Genomic DNA, 19,992 nt, shown 5'->3' with positions numbered 1-19,992 from the left:
CTACCATCATCAATAAACGTAGGATTAAAACGGCATGTACTCGGAAAATATAATAGCTGTAAACTCCCGTCCTTTTCAGCCAATCACAGTACCAACACACCAACTCCTTGTTGGCTTATGTAAGATTGCAGCATAAGTCATTTAGACTGTTGCTCCTGCAACTACATGGAAACGTTGCTGTACTACTTCCGGAACCCTATGCTAGTCTGGCCTCTCTACGGATATGTATGTGTTGTGGTTGCACGAACCGTCCGGTGGCTGAATCGTAGAGGAGCACAAACACGACTGTCCACTCCACTCCCCCGCCTCCCGCCCCCTTTAATGGTTAGGTGCGTGGTACGTAAGGGGTGGCATTGTTATCATGAAGCTCACTTTTACCTTAAGAATGGCAGCGAATGTCTAATTTATGGATACTACCAAACACTTATGAAATGTATTGAAATGATCCCGTCGCACTACTGACAGCTAAATATTCACTATAAACGTCAACCAAGGGACCTGTGCATAACCTTCTTACTTTTATAGTCTTCAACAATGGCAGTATGTGAAATGAATGCATTCGTTGGGATGAGGGTGGTTGTGGAAATGAGAGAAAACTCTTTAAAAACGTATCGTACGACGTGAAATAGTAATCATGAATTTATGATACGTCCTTGTATACACATGACTATGTGTCTAAAACTATGTTTTGGATTCAGAATTTTTCTTCTGGCTTGTACAACGTGCAGAGATCAGCGAGTGTCAGTAGGGCCACATAACCTGTAATTGCAACTCGACTAACATTTTCAATTACAGTAAGCACGTTAGGTCGTAGTAGCAATAGGTAACTTCGATTTTATCCATACATCCCATAGGCAAATCACAACTCAAGGCGACAATGACAAATATGTTTGTCGTCCAGGAAAATAAATTCATTTAGAAAAATCGGCTTGTACGACAGATAATGGACTACCGCACTGGCCACGGTTATTATTTATGGCTATGCTGTATACATATTATAGAGTTAACAAATACTTTCAAACAAATAAAATGTATTTGTGATAAGACAAAATGAAAAGGGAGTCTCTAATTCGTTATTAATATGTTACATTTTGAAATAGAGGTCTGCAGCTGCGCATCCATGATGCCTTTTTGCCTATGGTAGTTGAAAATCTCTTTTATGTTAAAATTTTCCACAAACAGTGAACTTTAGCGCAATATTGTTGCACAATGTCAGAAACTGGTTAAAAAAACTTTCTGACCACATCGCATTCGTTTCTGCCGATCAGAGTGTGTTGAGGAAAAGGGATGTTGCCTTAAAAAATAATGTATACGATCACAAAAGTAAGTAAAATATGGTTGCTTGGGAGAGAAACGGGAGAAACAAATAGCGCTACAGGGAAGATTAATTATATCTCTACGCGAAGAAGTGATTACCGGCTAGCAGAAGTAGACTGGCTGCAAAGATACGCTGTATGCAAACCGGGTAACCGTACTTGGCTTTGGAAAACAATAAGTCAGTGTGGGTCAGCGGTACCCATACACACACACACACACACACACACACACACACACAGGCGTACATGCGATGTGGGTCGGGAGTGAGAGCGGTCCAGTCGGCTGTTGCTCACCATTACCGCAGGTCGCGGTTTCACCGACACGCCAGAATAGCTGCATCTGCAACTGAATAGCAGCATACCACGCGATAGTAAACCATTTATTAGGCCCATACCGCGCGATAGTATTACATTTATTGGTCCCATCCGCTACTGAATAACTAGGATCCTGAACAAATGTGAGGTCAACATCAGTTTGTCGTTCAAAAGTAGCTCATTAATCCATCATGCCCAATTAGCAAATAACGTAAACCCAATTAAGGCTTCAGTGTATAAATTTCAGCATAGTTGTCACAACTTGTATATTAGACACAGGGAAGCGTATTAGAACGTATGGAGGCCTTCCACGAAATAATTACAGTAAGTGAACTGTTGGAATCCTTCTGCACCAGGGAGAACACAAAACGACAAACATGAATACCTGACTGACCATTTCGAATGCACAATCAAAAGGCATAAAGTAAAGGATTACGGATAGCTCAGACGTACACAGAAACAAAAAACGACAGTCAGCTGTCATTCTGAACGAAACGATTGACAACGAACACACAAAAGTAATAAGGACCCTAGCGAAACTGGCCTCTTCTCTCGAACCACATCATATGCAACAGATTCCACTTATTTTTATTTACTGTACATCCTCTTTTTGTAGAAAATGTTATTTTTGCAAACATATCAAATTACAAACCGAGGAAGTTTATCCAATATCATTCAGAATTCAAATTCTGTGATACGCTTTAGAGTTTTTAATTAAATGGATGACATATTTGAGAAACAGACTATACTTATTACACTTTAACGTAAAAAACTGTAAAAAATTAATATCTTCATAAATAGAAAAACTATGTAATACCTGTCTTAACGAGGAAACGCTAGGTGCGTGTAACATTTGTAGTGATGTCTGTAAACTCTGAATGTGTTAAGTCCGAATGCAGCGCCCTCGAGAAAGGTAAGCAAAAAATATTGAGGGAATATTTCGTCTTATGAATCCACCAAAAGAATTCTGAACAAAAAGCGATAAATTTAAAACCTACGCACTTCTACATCAATGATTTTCCAAGAACAATGTAACTAGAACTAAACCTGCGAACCAGCAGCTGTTGAAGGAGCAAAGCCTCCAAATTACGTCGTAAATAATAATATAAGAGGAACTTAAAATTTAGTAACTGTTTGCGATGGGTCTATATTTCTATTTCAAACAGAGTCACAGTAAGTGCCTGCACAGCATGTGTATATGTAAAGTAACGGAGTTCTAGTTTGAAATATAAGTGACAGTATCAACGATCAATTTCCGCTGTCGTTTTTTAAGTTTCCTCTACTTCTTCATCTTCTGGTGCTGTACCCGAGTTAGGTGACAAAGTTTTGGGATGTGGTCGTTAACGACATTTTCACCTTTTGTGCATATAAAATTAATCGTGTGATTTATGTACACACTTAACAAACATTTATTGCGTACACACATACCAACGCTAATTTTAGTTTATATGCCTTCAACAACTCACTAAGGAAGACTTCAGAAATGTACTACGTGAGGTGGATCATTGGCAAGGTGCTAGAGACATTTTCGGGAAGAAGGTGGCTTCAGTTCCCCGACAGGCTCCCGAGTTGCAGTTTAAAGCGATTGCCAGGATGGTAATTTGAAGGGTACGGGCAATATCGACAGTTTCTTTCGGAAATACGAATTACTGTGCCTGCAATGAGTCCTCTGGTTACAGCGAGTGGTGTGCTGTGTTGCAGGAGAAGTACGCGGCCACGTTTGACAGCCTAGACCTGAAGGAGGTACTGTCGGATGAAACTCGAGTCCAGGATGCGATGCGCTGCCTGCTGGAAGAAGGAGATGCAGCGTGCAGACCCGCCGCGAAGGCGCTCAAGAGTGAGACCAATCGTAGTCTACAGTCTGCTACCCAGTAGTATGGTATAGCCCACACCACAGGCTCACACACTTAGAATGAGGCCCATGCCGTGGATGCAGTGAGTCTGTATTCAGTAATCACGTAGCTGCAGATTGCAGTAACGGGACCCCAATGGAACAATGACTATTGGAACATGATTGTTCCCTGAATTTAAATAAGTTTGCTTAGAAAGAAATATATGGGTTGGGATAAAGGTATAAGTCAGTCTGAAATTCCTGTCTACTGTGGTTGATACTGCAAGAACTATGTTGTGCACAGTGAACAACCTCCGAGACCATACTCCAATTCCATACAGGAAATTAATTCTTCTCCCAGAATACATAGTACTTATTGGTCCCCAGTGTAAAATTAGTAAAATCCTGGTTTACTGCGGTACGAGTCAACTTTTCCAAGGCACGCACATTTGATTAGCTGTGCAGCTTATCTCCTTACCCTGTAACGCAACGCCAGGCCACCTATATATCTTCTTCCTTAGTGAATAATCTAATATTATTTGTGTTACGTGGTTAGCAAGAAGAGAAAGCGGAATTATCTTGTTAGCGGGAGTGGCGATAAAAACCGGCACAATCAATGACTGTTGGTCCGTCACTAACAGAGTGATTTGTGGCCATGGAAAGAAATAAACGTATATTAACACCAGTATTTGCGTTGGTTAAGAATGCTTCTTTTAAAAAGATCGAACTCCTTAAAACGAATATTCCGTAAACACTGGTTCCATTATGCCTATCAATAGCAACGCCGTATTAGCAACATCCAAATTCATTTGGTGTTACTCGTTAAATTCCAGGAAAATCATTTAAAACAATGTTAGGACAGAGAATATTATTAATACGGAACAAAAGTAATACAGCTTTGGAGCATATTAACCTAAGTTGTACAAGGATTATCAATATCACCTTCTGCTTTCTGTACAGACAGGAGAGAGGCCAAGAAATAACTTGTACAAGAAACTGAACTAGTTGCAAGAAATGCTTTCAAACAAAAGCACAACGAAAAGTTGACATAGGTGACTGTGGATTCTCTTTCATATAATAATGTTCTATTGCACTCCACAGGATGCACACAGATATACCCACTGCAGAAATCACTGTGGTCACACTATACCCCTTTATCACCAGTGGACTAGTAAAAACATAACAATTTGGTCGATTAAAATGGTACATTGTTTATCAATCACAAGCGTTAATTCTTCCCTACGACATGTGTTGAATTGCTCTGTAGTCCTCAATTATAGTGGGCGGTCAGAAACAGTCTGAAAAGCTAGTAAAAGTGTTCCAGGGTAGCTTGTGCTGAGAAACAACTTTTAAGAATGAAATTCCAAACATTGCGCCGTTCCTGACAGAGTTAGCATTTAAATTAGTCAATCAGGGCGTTGCGCGAGCCAGAGAAGGCATCGCCAAACGTGTTCCTCGTTTGGTTTCCTAAAACCGAACAAAAGTTGAACATGGGACGGTAGCAAGGATCTAACTCGAGGCAAAGCCTGCCCTATCATCTACGCCTGATTAGCTAACTACAATGGTAATTAACTCCGGAACAGCGCAACTTATCGTGTTATCAGCTGAACAATTATTTATTAGCATAACCTAATCTGCAACACCCTTACAAGCTTTTCAGTTTATTCCTCACCACCCTGTGTACCATCAACAAAGCTGTCTGGGAACAAAAATCAGTTCAAAATACTACACACACCGTCTCTAAATGAAAGAAAAAATATTAATTGGTTCACCAAAGCATAACACATGTCACTAAAACACTACTCATGGTGTTAACTCACCTTCCATCCTATTACATCCTCAAGCTCGTCTAATGACTGTAGTGATGTAGCAATCCATTCAGATAGTGAGAGGCCTAGGTATCGTCCAGTTGTTCATTGTTATTACCGTTCAAAATTGCGTTTAATTCCACACCCTACTGAGCCAAAATTTTGTGACCAGCTGATTAGTAGCCTTTTGGTGCACTTATAGTACGTAATAAGTAAGTGTGCGCGGCAAGAATTTTAAAAGTCCTTGTTGGGTCTGTGAAGGTTTATGACACCAAATATCTACGCACTGGCCACGAGTTTTCTGTAAATTACGGGCCGGAGATATGTAGGGGTGAAGTTGGCGCCCTGAAGCGTCACAGATGCGTTCCATTTGTGTCTTTTCATATATATTTGGTGACGAAAATACCAATGTCGTGCTCCTAAAACTGCTGTAGGATGATTCTGGTCTTGTGACGCGGGCAGTTATACTGCTGGAAGATGCCTTCACCATCGGGAAAGACATCAAACGTAATAGGCTACAGGCGGTCTGCAATAATGTTATTGTGGTCCACAGCTGTGATGGTGCCTTCGATTGTTACCACAGATCCTATGGAAGCCCAAGTAAAAGTCATCCATAGCGCGATAGGCGGTAACCTCGGTGAGATGCACGTTCGGTTTCAGGACGCTATATCCGGGCATGACCACCGACCTGGAGTAACAAGAAATGTGACTCAGCATACCAGGCAAAACGCTTCCACTTGATCCACGGCCCAATACCGATAACGGCGTGTCAATTGCAGTCACAGTTGGCGAAGTCGCTGTTTCACAGTGAAAACACATTTCTATTAGCGTAATAACTTGTTTCGTATTGAATTACATTGTCCTGCGGAGGTGGACGCTCACTGGTGTGCTCCGAAACACCTGTGCCCGGAGAACGGGAAATCTCCGAGCTCCACGTTATGCGATGAAACGTGGACGTCCATCAGCTTGTGGTGTACCCGTAGTTTCACAACCTTCAAACAGTTTCCGTACCGGTTCACGGCATAATTACGTGAAAAGCCGACCACATTCGCCGTTTGACAGATGCTCTTTCCGCGGCGTTGAACCATAACAATCTGCCCTTCGTTAGAGTGGCTTATATCAGTGGACTTCTCCATGGCGTAGGCTACGCCGCGAACTTACTCTCGCAGTGCTTCCAGCAAGAGATATTACGTCGCCCTAACTTTTCGTACTCAGTTAATCACAAGCAAATGCCTAATTACCACTATCATTCTCCGCTAATTGATCTGTTCCTTTCCTAGCCTCAAGTCCTGTAAGGTCAACAGTGGAAAATGGCATTCCGTCTACCCTGTACGACTCGCCTTATGCCAGTTCGCTAAGGACAGATGTACGAGGGTGGGATGACTGCCTGGTTAACGTCAGACCCACATTTCCTGGCCCTTCTTCAGCCAATCGATGGTTGTGTTTTGACTTTAGTCAACTTATTCTAAAGGCACTTGAAGCCCTAATATTTCCTCAAATCTATTAGCGTAATACCTTGTTTCGTATTGAATTACATTGTCTATGTGCGTGAATTATCCGATTTTACACATGTATTCAATGTTTAGAACTATTTTACTAAAATCATTTTATTGGAAATCTTGTTATTACTTTTCAACATAAAATTGATGCACTAGTTCCCATCCAATAGGCTTCTATATCTAATAATCTACTGCCACACTCACCATAGAATTTGGCATTCGTAAGCGGCGGCTTATTATTCTTGGTGTTTATATGTTTATGGTGCAAGAGTTTCAGGATGAGACAGATGTAATGTCTTCCCATATTTCATTAAAAACCTCAGCAGTACACGAACGAAAAGATTAGTACCAAATCCCACTGCCTCTCATCTCCTGTCCCTATACACATTTTTAATCTCCCAGGACGTTGAGAATTGTCGAAGAAGGACCCCTCCTTTTGCCACTAAGGTATAAGGTTATTCAGCCACCTGTTTGGAAAGGTTTTCGTAACTAGCATTCCGTCGTGAAGAGTAAGTGTCATGTCCTAAGCGTATCTACTGAAGGTTGCTGACTGATACGTGTGTAAACAGTTGACGGGACTTCTTGAGTTTCTGACGACTTTGAGAAGTGAGGGAGAGGAAAAAGCTATGAAAATTTCAAATCGAATGAAAACATGCTAAATCTCGAACCTAAATTTTAGTGATAGTTTTCTCTGTAGAGTGTCTTATTTGGTCAATAATTATAAGATTCCTTTCTTTCGAGTCTATTCGTAAACGTCTCTGTACACCAAAAAATGTAAACAGCTTCGAAATGTTAACGCTTGTGAACTTGTATCAATACTTTTTTGGAAAAAGGATGATTTCTGGTGAAAAATCGTCTTCTCTGCATGTCTTTACAACAAGTGTTCTTTTATCTTTATCCACAAGCTGTATGATTGTGAGGTAGTTATCTGTAAGCCTAAACTGGAAAAGCTATTACTGTCGTCGATATCCCTACGTACAGAATTTGTAGGAGTTACATATGCTGCAGAACTGCACATATTTGCCGTGATATAGTTTATGATAAATTTTCTGTATATGTTATTACCTAGTACATCTTATTATTCTGTATGTAATCCTGTTGTTGTCAAATATTTATACGTCCTCGTAACAAAGTTAACATGTAAACCAATGTTCCATTACGTTCGTGACTTAATGTTTCCCCATTTGAAGTCGTAGTAGCGTGGTTGGTACCTAAGTTTTTCTTTAATGGCGTAGTTTCTTCTGCAGTATAGTCAATTAGCCAAATGGCTATGTTTTGAAACGCCTGAGACCCGTCATTCATCTTTTGTCGTTGGCTACAGCCTTGATACTGCAGACCTGATGTCAAACGACAAGTTTTGAATCTGGGAATGTGATTGTGGCAGAACTGTTGAGATGTCGCGATAGTATTTCCAGAAAAATCAAGGAGTAGTTGTGTTTTGGCCGAGCGTTTGTAGGCGCTACAGTCTGGAACCGCGCCACCGCTACGGTCGCAGGTTCGAATCCTGCCTCGGGCATGGATGTGTGTGATGTCCTTAGGTTATTTAGGTTTAAGTAGTTCTGAGTTCTTGGGGACAGATGACCTCAGAAGTTAAGTCCCATAGTGCTCAGAGTTATTAGAACAAACCATTTTAGTTGTGTTTGACGCCTGAGGACACTAACGACTATGTCAACAATTACGCACTGCTCACCCCAATCTACACATTCGATGATTTTAACAGTATTTTCTTTTGCAGAGGTGCTGCCCGAAATAGTGCGTACAGACTGCGCCAAGTGCACTGAGACAGAGCAAAAGAAGATCGGAAGTCTTCGGAGAGATTTCGCACCGCCACCCAGACCTCATGAAGAAGTTGCTGGACAAGTACGACCCATCAGGAGAATACAGGAAGAAGTACGCCAAGTCCTGGGCTGAGCACGGCATCCACCTCTAATCACCATCATCCCTTGCAACTCTTATATTCAATAAATCTATGATTTACCTTATAATGTAAAAAATCATTTCGATCTACCCACAAACACGGAAATACATGCAGCTGCTAAACTCGTTTGTTCTGTGAACACAGAAACGATCTGCTTTCACTCAGTGATGAAGCAACATTTCATTTTAATATCAGCGCCAGTTGCACTTTTGTGTCTCAAGAACCAGAAGTCAATCTTTCAGCATGAAAGAGACTAGCCATAAGTGAAAGTGTTTTGTTTAATTTTTTATGACAAGGTGTACCATACATTCTTTTTGAGGACATACACAGAAACTGGAAAGATGGTCATGGAGTGCCACAGCCGTAGATTTTTCATCAAATTGAAGAAGACACTAGTGATTTCCTAAGCAAACAACAGGGAGTCTCACTTCACTGGCACAACAACGAGCGGCAATTTCTCATTGACACACTGCCCCAGTTTCTTGATGTCCATGTCTCCAGACATGATATCATCCTACAGTTCATGTGTACCTAAAGGATTCGTTACAACTTTATCTCATGACATGAATCAGGCCTTCGGCAGAACAACAAGAACAGTGACTTTTGTCTTCAAAGGAATCTTGCTTAGCGTAAGTGAAGTTTTTTGTAGACGTTATCTGCATAATTAATGACAATAATATAGCGAAAAACTTTGGTTTTGTAAAAATTTTGCAGTTTTTTTCCTTTTTTATAGTGATTTGCCAACAGTAAATATAAATTCTTATATTCATATCGTTCTCTTTGAAACCCAACATCCTAGCACCATCAGTGTCCAACGTAGATTTCCAAGGTATTAGCAGCAGAGAAACAGCTTAGCTACTTGTAACTACTGCCTCATATAGCTTAGGGAGACAGAATGCGGATTATCGCAATTTATTTGTCACGGTGGTAAATATTGTATGGGTATTCTGAAGTAAATACATGTGGTAGTTCCACGCAGTAGATTGCAGTAGTGCCAGCAGTACGGTATTACCGCTCGTAGAAATGGCTTGTGGTTTTTTTAGCCTTAATACGTGAAACTTTGGCAACGTCTTACAAGCACAAGCCAACTGTCTATGAAGCATGAAGGGATTCACAGAAGAAGAAGTAGATCACAACAAGAGAAACGTGTCGCTTTGGAATGTTTCGAAGCTAGCATTATTTTGCATTTAATTATATATGCGAGTGTTGTATTCTGCAGTGTTGCCATTTCCAGTCAGTATTTAGCTAGTATTTGATCCACTCACCACGTTGTTATATAGAAATTTTTGCCGCTGTGTATGGGATCTTCAGCTGACTGGTGCACTACTACTCCGCCAGTACCACGTCCAGATCTTATGTATTGACATTTCTCCTGCCCACAGGTGTAGAGACGACAATTAAAATCAAGTTATTACTAGCTGGCAGTAGTGTGTGGCCGCGAGTGACGCGATGTTCGGACAGTAGGCAAGTAGACGACGAGGCATATACACGGATACGTTAACATCGAAGACTAATTATGTGTTGTAATATCATCAATGCACGTGGAGAGAAATAGTTGCATAGGTGGGAGCCGTCCTCATAATTTTCCACTCTCAGTGTACTACGCAAATTTTGCAGCAGTTAAAAGCTACTTTGTTGATAGTTGCTGAAGCTGTCAAAATGGAGAATGGTGGGCCAGTACCTTATGTAACACAAAACTGGCTCATCCGGTGATTTCAGTAGCAGTTTTCTATTTGTCTTCTTTCTGCGCATAGTTCATGTGCTACTAATTTATTCTTAATGTGGTTAACAGAGAGACAACCCAGTAATTCTTTTATTAAGTGTCCACTTAACTTTCACCATCCTTCTGCAATGTTACATGCAAACCGTTTCGAATTTCTTCTTTTCCGGTTTTCCCAGAGTCCATGGCTCACTTTCATGCAGTGCTGTTTTCGCCTCCGTAGCGCAGTGGTAGCGCTACCCGGGTTCGATTCCCGGCAAGGGACTGGGTGTTGAGTATACTTCATCACCATTTTCATCATCATTGACACACAAGTCGCCGAAGTGGCGTCAACTAAAAAGACATGCAATACGGCGGCCGAACCCCAAAGTGGATATCCCGACCAATAAATTCCGTACGATCATTTCATTCAGTGCCGTGATTCAGACGTGCTTTCTCAAGAATTTCGTCCTCAATTTAAGACCTACGGTTGATACTAGTAGACATACTTTGCCTGTGGTAGTGTTCTCCTTAAATCCTCCTTACTTGGTCCATCGAGAGCTAATATGCCGCTACGGCAGCAGAATTTCTTCACTTCGAGTGCTTCACTCACGCTCATAAACTAAGGATAATGCTGATACATTGTGAAACAAAGCTCTGGTTGGCGGTTTGTGGGTTTAAATCACCTCGGGTTATGACGATGTGATGTATTTGACCTGCGGTCGTCGCACGGTGGCGCTGGTAGCAGTCCACATACGCAGACGTGTGTTGGTACATGTCAGAGTACGGTGCAGTGAGTAAGTGTGCAAACGTTTTCAGATGTGCTAATGGTTACTGTCTGTTGCAAATGGATCAAAGAACACATATTGATGACTTTATGAAGGGTAAAATACTATGCTGAATGGAGACAGTTCAAACACAGCAGGTCGTAGCATGGGCCCTCCGTGTGCCACAATGTGTGATCTCAGGATTATGGCAACGATTCCAGCAGACAGGAAACGTATCCAGGCGCTACTGTAGGGGACGTCCATAGTGTACAATACCACAAGAAGACCGATATCTCATCATCAGTGCCCGCAGACGCCTACGAAGTGCTTCAGGTAGCTTTGCTCAGGATCTTAACGCAGCCACTGGAACAGTTGTCTCCAGACATACAGTCTACAGACGACTGAACAGACATGGTTTATTCGCCCTGAGACCTGCAAGGTGCGTTCCACTGACCCCTGGTCACAGGAGAGCCCGTAAAGCCAGGTGTCAAGAACACAGTACATGGTCATTGGAATAGTGGTCCCAGGTTATGTTCACGGATGAGTCCAGGTATAGTCTGAACAGTGATTCTCGCCGAGTTTCCATCTGGCGTGAACCAGGAACCAGATATCAACCCCTTAATGTCCTTGAAAGGGACCTGTGTGGAGGTCGTGGTTTGATGGTGTGGGGTGGGTTTATGATTTTTGCACGTACATCACTGCATGTCTTTGACAGAGGAACTGTCGGATGTATCTGGACGTCATTTTGCACCAGTAGGTCTGCATTTTCAGGGGTGCAGTGGGTCCCACATTCCTGCTGATGGATGATAACGTACGCCCCCACAGAGCTGCCATCGTGGAAGAGTACCTTTAAACAGAAGATATCAGGTGAATGGAGTGTCCTGCCTGTTCTCCAGACCTAAACCCCATCGACCACGTCTTGGATGCTCTCCGTCGACATATCGCTGCAAGTCTTCAAACCCGTACGACACTTCAGGAGCTCCGACAGGCTCTAGTGCAAGAATGGGAGGCTAAACCCCAGCAGCTTCTTGACAACCTGATCCAGAGTGCGCCAACCCGTTGTGCGGCCTGTGTACGTGTGCATGGTGATAATATCCCATATTGATGACGGGGTACATGCGCGGGAAACAGTGGCGTTTTGTAGCACATGTGTTTCGGGACAGTTCTGAACCGTCATTCATCATTTATTGCATACAAAACAATTTATTCATAAAACGTTTTAGAATTAAAACAACGTATTTTTCGTGTAAATATAAAGGTTCTTGAAACTCAGATGAAGTTCACAATTTTAAAGAAACAATTCGATAATATAATGCTTTTTGACATAAAAAGAATGATTTAATTTAAAGGAACTTCAAAACTTGTTTGAATGACTGTAATAACAACCTCTCATTGGGCAACGGGTCAACATGTAATACTTCATTTCAGATGAACCAATTAATAACAAAGTTCCGAAAGAACAATGACAATTCCCAGAATTTGTTTACAACAGATAAGAAACCCCAAGGGCTGGCAACCATTCTAATAATGCCTTGCCCCTAAAAACAAACGGCAAGAACTCGATACAGGGATATGAGGTGATCAAACCCCGCTCATTAAAATAAATTTCAACAATACGCAGTAATCGCTGTTACTGGGGACAAGACATCCCCATAGTCTTAATGAATGCAATGGGCGGGCGCAATTCGCGTCCACCAACATTTTTAGGAAAGCATTAACATGTGAATATTTTTCTTTTAGAAGTATAAAAATACGATAGTAAGAAACATGCCAATTTCACTACAGAACCCCAAGTTATGATAACATAAAAAATTAGAACTCTTTTTCCTTAAAATAGAATTTAGTGTCTGCTTGGAGAGCACAAGCTATTAAAGCAAACACTCCAAAATTGTGTCAAAGACTTTTCCAGGTAGTACAAAAAGAGTTCAACTTATCTTTTGTGTAAGTTCCGTTCACGGAGTGGTTTCCGACGACGCATTCGCAGACAACGGTTGCCACAGTTAAAGCCTCGCTAGCGCGCCCGCTCGCCAGACGCCGGAGGGACAAACAGTGTACCGGTAGACTGCGAAGGTGGGAAGCAAGGATCACAAGCCCCAACCAGGCTCGAAAACTCACACGTTACAAAGCCCTCAAAAACTCAAGTTTAGCCTAGATATATACAGTACAAACCAGGCACTAATAAACATTAAATTACGGACACCCCAACTGCGCGCACACCAAACCAAAGCCGGCCGGTGTGGCCGAGCGGTTCTAGGCGCTACGGTCGGAGGTTCGAATCCTGCCTTGGGCATGGATGTGTGTGATGTCCTTAGATTAGTTAGGTTGGAGTAGTTCTAAGTCTAGAGGACTGATGACCTCAAATATTAAGTCCCATAGTGATTAGAGGCATTTGAACCATTTTGTACCAAACCAAATTAACACAGCTAAGCCCATAATATCCCATGGAACCCCTACGCACTGACACAATTTCATCTGAGTGTACAAAATATAAATTACAAACACATAGGAGGCTACAGCGAAATCAAGTGAATAAAAAATTTAATTATTGAAACGCTCGGGTCAAAACTACATCAAAAATGCCATGAAACTAGTTCAATAAATATCCAACTATAAATCTGCCATATAGTCATTGGTTATCCGGTGCAAAGACAGTATCCAGGTCGGCAGTGCACAGACTATATGTCAGTACTGAGAGAGGGTAAAATAACAAACACCCACATTGATCACTGATTTTCAAGGTAACAATGTCAGTGAAACAACTCGAACACTGGGGCGGATAACTTGAATTACTGTTCTGCACCACTCTGAACTTAATGGATCGTAACATCGACAAGCGCAATAAATCATGAATATGAGTTCAGAGTTGCAGGAGCAGACAGGAAACTGCACTTATAAACAACTTTAGGCTAAACACACCTGCCGATATAGGGGCCAGAAAACACGTTAAAATAAAACGACGTAGGCGCAGGAAACTCAGTTTAAAACATTTTGAAGAGCCCACTTTTGACAGCATGAATTCTCCATTTCGCAGATACCAGGTACACGTAGCAACAACCGTTGAGCCCCCCCCTCCCCCGTCAATTCTAGGGCCTAGGCTCCCCGCCTAGTCCAGCACGTACCCCACACTCCGCAAGTACAGCCGACGCCGGCCAAATCGGCGACCACTTCGCAAGGCACTTGCTGGCTCGTAGTGCTCTGATCTCTTTCCAGAGACCCATTTCCTCTCTCGTACAGTGCGCCACATCGTGCTCGAGTTTAACCACTGACCGAAGACCAAAACGAGGGAAGGAGTCGGTACCAAGAGAGCCGCCACGACTCAAAGCTGATCTTGTAATTTTCAAGTGTGTTCAAGTGTGTGTGAAATCTTACGGGACTTAACTGCTAAGGTCATCAGTCCCTAAGCTTACACAATACTGAACCTAAATTATCCTAAGGACAAACACACACACCCATGGCCGAGGGTTGACTCGAACCTCCGCCGGGACCAGCCGCACAATCCATGACTGAAGCGCCTCAGAGCGCTCGGCTAATCCCGCGCGGCTTGTAATTTTTCTTTACTTCCACTAATGATAGCAATGTAAACAATGGTATACTTTCACCCTGAGTTTTAGTCTCCATGTACTGCTTCTCTCATGCCTGGTATCCCAGCTTGACGTGCTTCAAGGTTCGCCGGACGGTATGGAAATCGATTGAGATCTCTGGCCAGTGCGGCTGGGCTTGTGGGCGCTGGTGCAAACACATGCCCCCCCCCCCTCCCCCCCATTCCCCCCTCGTTATCTGTAGGCCTAAACTGGAAAAGCAATTGCTATATATTTAGACATCCCTGCGTACAGCCTTTTTAGGAGTTACATATGCTGCGGAAGTGCGCATATTTGGCGTGATATAGTTTATGATAAATTTTCTGTACATACATAAATTAATCCTTTTTTCATAGATCATAAATACCACATTTCGTAATGATGTGGAACGTGTCTTCCTATGCTTTCAGTTGCCCTGTTTCCCTTTACACAGTATTCCAAATTGCTATTCTCAGACATAAGGACATACTTCTGAACTTTTTAAAAACTTTTCTTAATACAGTGCAGTAGTTTTTATAATGTTTCATTGTTTTGAGGTCATGACTCCTCCTAGCTATATGATACATTTCCCTTTTCTGTTTGTAAGATAATTTTATCCCTTTAGTAAGCCATGGCTTTTACAAATTATATTTCACTGTTTTCTTAGGAAACTGTTTTCAAATATACTCTCAAAGGTATCATGAAATAGGTCAACTTTTAAATTAGCATCATGTTCCCTGTACAGCGCAACCCAGTCTGTGGCAAGGTTCCCCTAAAATTTTGAAGTGTTAAATCGTTAATGGGACACACTATTGTGGAGGGCTGTTTTGCATTCCTGTACAGAGCTATATCATATACTGTAACTAGCTTTGCATCATGATCAGACAGACCACGTTTAACTGGAAAATTTTTTATATAATTAAACTTATTTTCGTCTATGAAAACGTTATCTATCAGTGTGCTGATTTCCTGTACCACCCGAGTAGGAAAATCAATAACTGATGTCAAATTGAAAGAACCAAGTAATACTTCTAGGTCAAGCTTTCTATCGGACTCTTTCAGAAAATCTACGTTGAAATCCCCACAAACAATAATTTGTTTCCTCTTTCTGACAGGATTCACAACAAATAATCCACGTTTTTCTACAATAGTTGAAAATTTCCCAATGGGGAAACAGCTACAATTATAAAAGTGCCTTTATTTAGTTTCAGCTCATATGCACATTATTCTATGCGTTGGTCTGCGCAAAATTTTTTTGTTTCCAAATTTTTCCCACTATGAATGATTTTAACATACATCCTCTTTCCATAGTGACTCTACTTACATGTGCTGAAAGCTTGTATCCACCTACATTTACCATTTCCATACCTGTGACTACACGATGTTCACACGGGCATAGTAAATCTATTCCATCCTCAGTTTCTAAATCTTCTGTACAAACAAGAAGCTTATCTACTTTGTTTTTTAATCCCCTGATATTCTGATGCAATATATTAACATTATTTTTACTGTACTTTTATGTGAATCTTGTGACATACTAACATTATTTTCACTGTACCGTCATGAGAATCTTGTGATATTTTCACATCCCTAGTACCTGCCTGTCTGAACTTTTCATGAAGTTTGATTCCAACCAATGTAGGATGATTGGATACTGATCTTAGCCTAAAAAAGTAATCCCATGAGTTCCAGTGCCCCCACTTAAAGATTTTGCTATCATCCCAGCCAGTTTACCCTTCCCTTTCCTACTGAGATGCAGGCCATGTCTCGTGAAGTCCCACCTACCAATACCATCAGTAGGAACCAAACCTATGCTTGAAAAAGTAGCAGACCAAAGCAACTGATCTAGCTTCATATTGACCTTCCTGACAGAGCTGATCCATTGGGGCCAGTCATACCGCATGAGAGCAGGAACCAAGCCAACATTTGTATGGTTCGTTGCAGATGCTATTTTCACTAGGTCACACTTAATATTGTAGCCCTGGTCCCCATCAATACTGTTTCCCGCTCCACCCACTACCACAACATGATCCTGCTTTGTAAAACCTTTGCACAATCATCCTACATCCTCTATCACTTGGCTAAGACATGCACTGGGCTTGAAAATACTTGTGACTTTGTACCTGTCACCTAATTTTTTCTGCAAATTCTGGCCTACACCTCTTTCATGGCTACTACCTGACAACAGAACTTTCCACCTACTTTCTAGGTTTTTTGCCACAGTTGGTTTCCTAGTGAAAGTCTGTTGAGTGCTGAATACACTTTCATCTAGTTCAGACTCTTCCTTAGCTGACTGAGGCAACAAGGCAAATCTGTTGTTTGTGCCAATGATAAAACTGTCTGATACTGTTCTCTTTCAGTGGCCCCTGTTCCTTGCTACCACTTCCCACCTGTCTTCACCCTCCTCCGCCCTTAACCTCATCAGTTCCTCCCTAGCACTGTCCAGTTCAGCCTGATGGGCTCTTATGTTCCCTTCCCGTTCCGCTATTTTCCTATGCCTTGAAGATAATCTGCAATACCATGAAAGAGACCCATTCACTTCTCTGATTCCAATGGCACTATCGTCACCCCAATGTAAACATCTGCCACAACAGCTGCACAGAACCCCAGAACTGACTTTCGTACGGCAGCTCAAACACTTCTTGCTCATGGTTGTTTAAATATTTTTAGCAAAATTTATTTAGGCAATAACAATAATATTCTATTAACTACAGATCACAAAAGCCACTAAAGTTATGTGGAACACTAATATACATGTATAATATTAATATAGTAAAGTAATACAGTTAAACTAACGTTAAAAATCAAAACTTGTATACCCGAAAAATTAGGCCTAAGATCGTGTATGTGCGATACGTACTTTACGCGTTTTGAAAGGAAATAAAAGATAGAAATTAAAACCTTTAATTCTCCTAGTACATACGGAACTACTAAATATATGTGTAATTAAAACAACCTAAATTCTTCACTTAATTCTTAATGTAGTACATCTTATAATTCTCTCCGTAATCCTGTTGTTGTCAGACATTTAAACGTCCTCGTAACAAAATTAACCTGTAAAACATGGCCCACTATTTACTTCACCAATGTTCCATTAAGTTCTTGACTTGATGTTTTCCCATAAGAAGACGTAGCAGCTTGATTGGTACCTAAGTTTTTGTTTAATGGCGTAGTTTCTTCTGCAGTATACTCAATTAGCCAAATGGCTATTTTTTAAAACGCCTGGGATCTGTCATTCATCTTTTGTCGTTGGCTACAGCCTTGATACTTCAGACCTGATGTCAAACGACAAGTTTTGAATCTGGGAATGTGATGATGTGGCAGAACTGTTGAGATGACGTAGTAGTATTTCCAGAAAAATTAAGGAGTAGCTGTGTTTGACGCCTGAGGACCCTAGCGACTATGTCAACAATTTACGCACTGCTCACCCCAATCTACACATTCAAAACCGGCCTACATCCCGAAGCAGAACAAAATTCAATGATTTTAACAGTATTTTCTTTTGCAGAGGTGCTGCCCAAAATAGTGCGTACAGACTGCGCCAAGTGCACTGAGACACAGCACAAGAAGATCGGAGGTTTCTTCGGAGAGATTTCGCGCCGCCACCCAGACCTCATGAAGAAGCTGCTGGAAAAGTACGACCCATCAGGAGAATACAGGAAGAAGTACGCCAAGTCCTGGGCCGAGCACGGCATCCGCCTCTAATCACCATCATCCCTTGTAACTCTTATATTCAATAAATCTATGATTTACCCTATAATGTAAAAAAATCATTTCGATCTACCCACAAACACGGAAATACATGCAGCTGCTAAACTCGTTTGTTCTGTGAACTCAGAAACGATCTGCTTTCACCTCAGTGATGAAGCAACATTTCATTTTAAAATCAGCGTCATTTGCACTTATGGGTCTCAAGTATCAAAACCGACAATGTAGAATGTCTATGGAAAAAGTTCAAGCCAATCGTAAAATACGTTTTAGACAGGTACGTACCGAGTACAACTGTGAGGCACGGGAGAAATCCACCGTGGTTCAACAACAAAGTTAGGAAACTACTGCGAAAGCAAAGAGAGCTTCACTGCAAGTTTAAACGCAGCTACTGAAATCACTCAACAGAGGAACATCCACTGAACCTGACTGGATATCAATTCGAATCTACACAGAGTACGGAAAGAACTTGCCCCCATTCTAACAGGCGTGTACCGCAAGTCTCCAGAGGAACGGAAGGTTCCAAATGATTCGAAAAGAGCACAGGTAGTCCCAGTTTTCAAGAAGGGTCGCCGAGCAGATGCGCAAAACTATAGGCCTATATCTCTGACATTGATATGTTGTAGAATTTTAGAACATGTGGTTTGCTCGCGTATCATGTCATTTCCGGAAACCCAGAATCTACTCTGTAGGAATCGACATGGATTCCGAAAAAAACGATCGTGTGACACCCAACTCGCTTTATTTGTTCATGAGACACAGAAAATATTAGATACAGGCTCCCAGGTAGATGCCACTTTCCTTGACTTCCTGAAGGCGTTCGATACAGTTTCACACTGTCGCCTGATAAACAAAGTAAGAACCTACGGAATATGAGACCAGCTGTGTGGTTGGATTGAAGAGTTTCTAGCAAATAGAACACAGCATGTTGTTCTCAATGGAGAGACGTCTACAGACATTAATGTAACCTCTGGCGGACCAGAGGGGTGTGTTATGGGACCATTGCTTTTCACAATATATATAAATGACCTACTAGATAGTGTCGGAAGTTCCGTGCGGCTTTTCGCCGATGATTCTATAGTATACAGAGAAGTTGCAGCAATAGAAAATTGCAGCGAAATGCAGGAAGATCTGCAGCGGATAGGAACTTGGTGCAGGGCGTGGCAACTGACCCTTAACATAGACAAACGTAATGTACTGCGAATACATAGAAAGAAGGATCCTTTATTGTATGATAATATGATAGCGGAACAAACACTGGTAGCAGTTACTTCTGTAAAATATCTGGGAGTATGCGTACGGAACGATTTGAAGTGGAATGATCGTATAAAATTAATTGTTAGTAAGGCGGATGCCAGGTTGAGATTCATTGGAAGAGTCCTTAAAAAATTGGTCCATCAACAAAGGAGGTGTCTTACAAAACACTCGTTCGGCCTATACTTGAGTATTGCTCATCAGTGTGGGATCCGTACCAGGTTGGGTTGACAGAGGAGATCGAGAAGATCCAAGGAATAGCGGCTCGTGTCGTCACAGGGTTATTTGGTAACCGTGATAGCGTTACGGAAATGTTTAGC

The 19,992-nt window shown here is 41.6% G+C and overlaps 1 protein-coding gene across 1 annotated transcript in view; it reads left to right on the top strand.

Moving 5' to 3' along the window:
- Positions 1-18,415, top strand: part of LOC124616439 — a 59,727-nt gene extending 41,312 nt beyond the window's left edge. The window contains exons 5-7 of the mRNA XM_047144747.1: positions 3,333-3,468; positions 8,505-8,659; positions 18,221-18,415. Coding sequence (XP_047000703.1) covers positions 3,333-3,468; positions 8,505-8,659; positions 18,221-18,415 — 486 coding nt within the window. The remainder of the gene's footprint in view (positions 1-3,332; positions 3,469-8,504; positions 8,660-18,220) is intronic.
- The last annotated feature ends 1,577 nt before the right edge of the window (positions 18,416-19,992 follow it).

The sequence above is a fragment of the Schistocerca americana genome, chromosome 5, assembly GCF_021461395.2.
Source record: "Schistocerca americana isolate TAMUIC-IGC-003095 chromosome 5, iqSchAmer2.1, whole genome shotgun sequence".
Classification (NCBI taxonomy): domain Eukaryota; kingdom Metazoa; phylum Arthropoda; class Insecta; order Orthoptera; family Acrididae; genus Schistocerca; species Schistocerca americana.
Note: the sequence above shows the minus strand (reverse complement) of the source record. Positions and strands in the feature narration are given on the sequence as shown.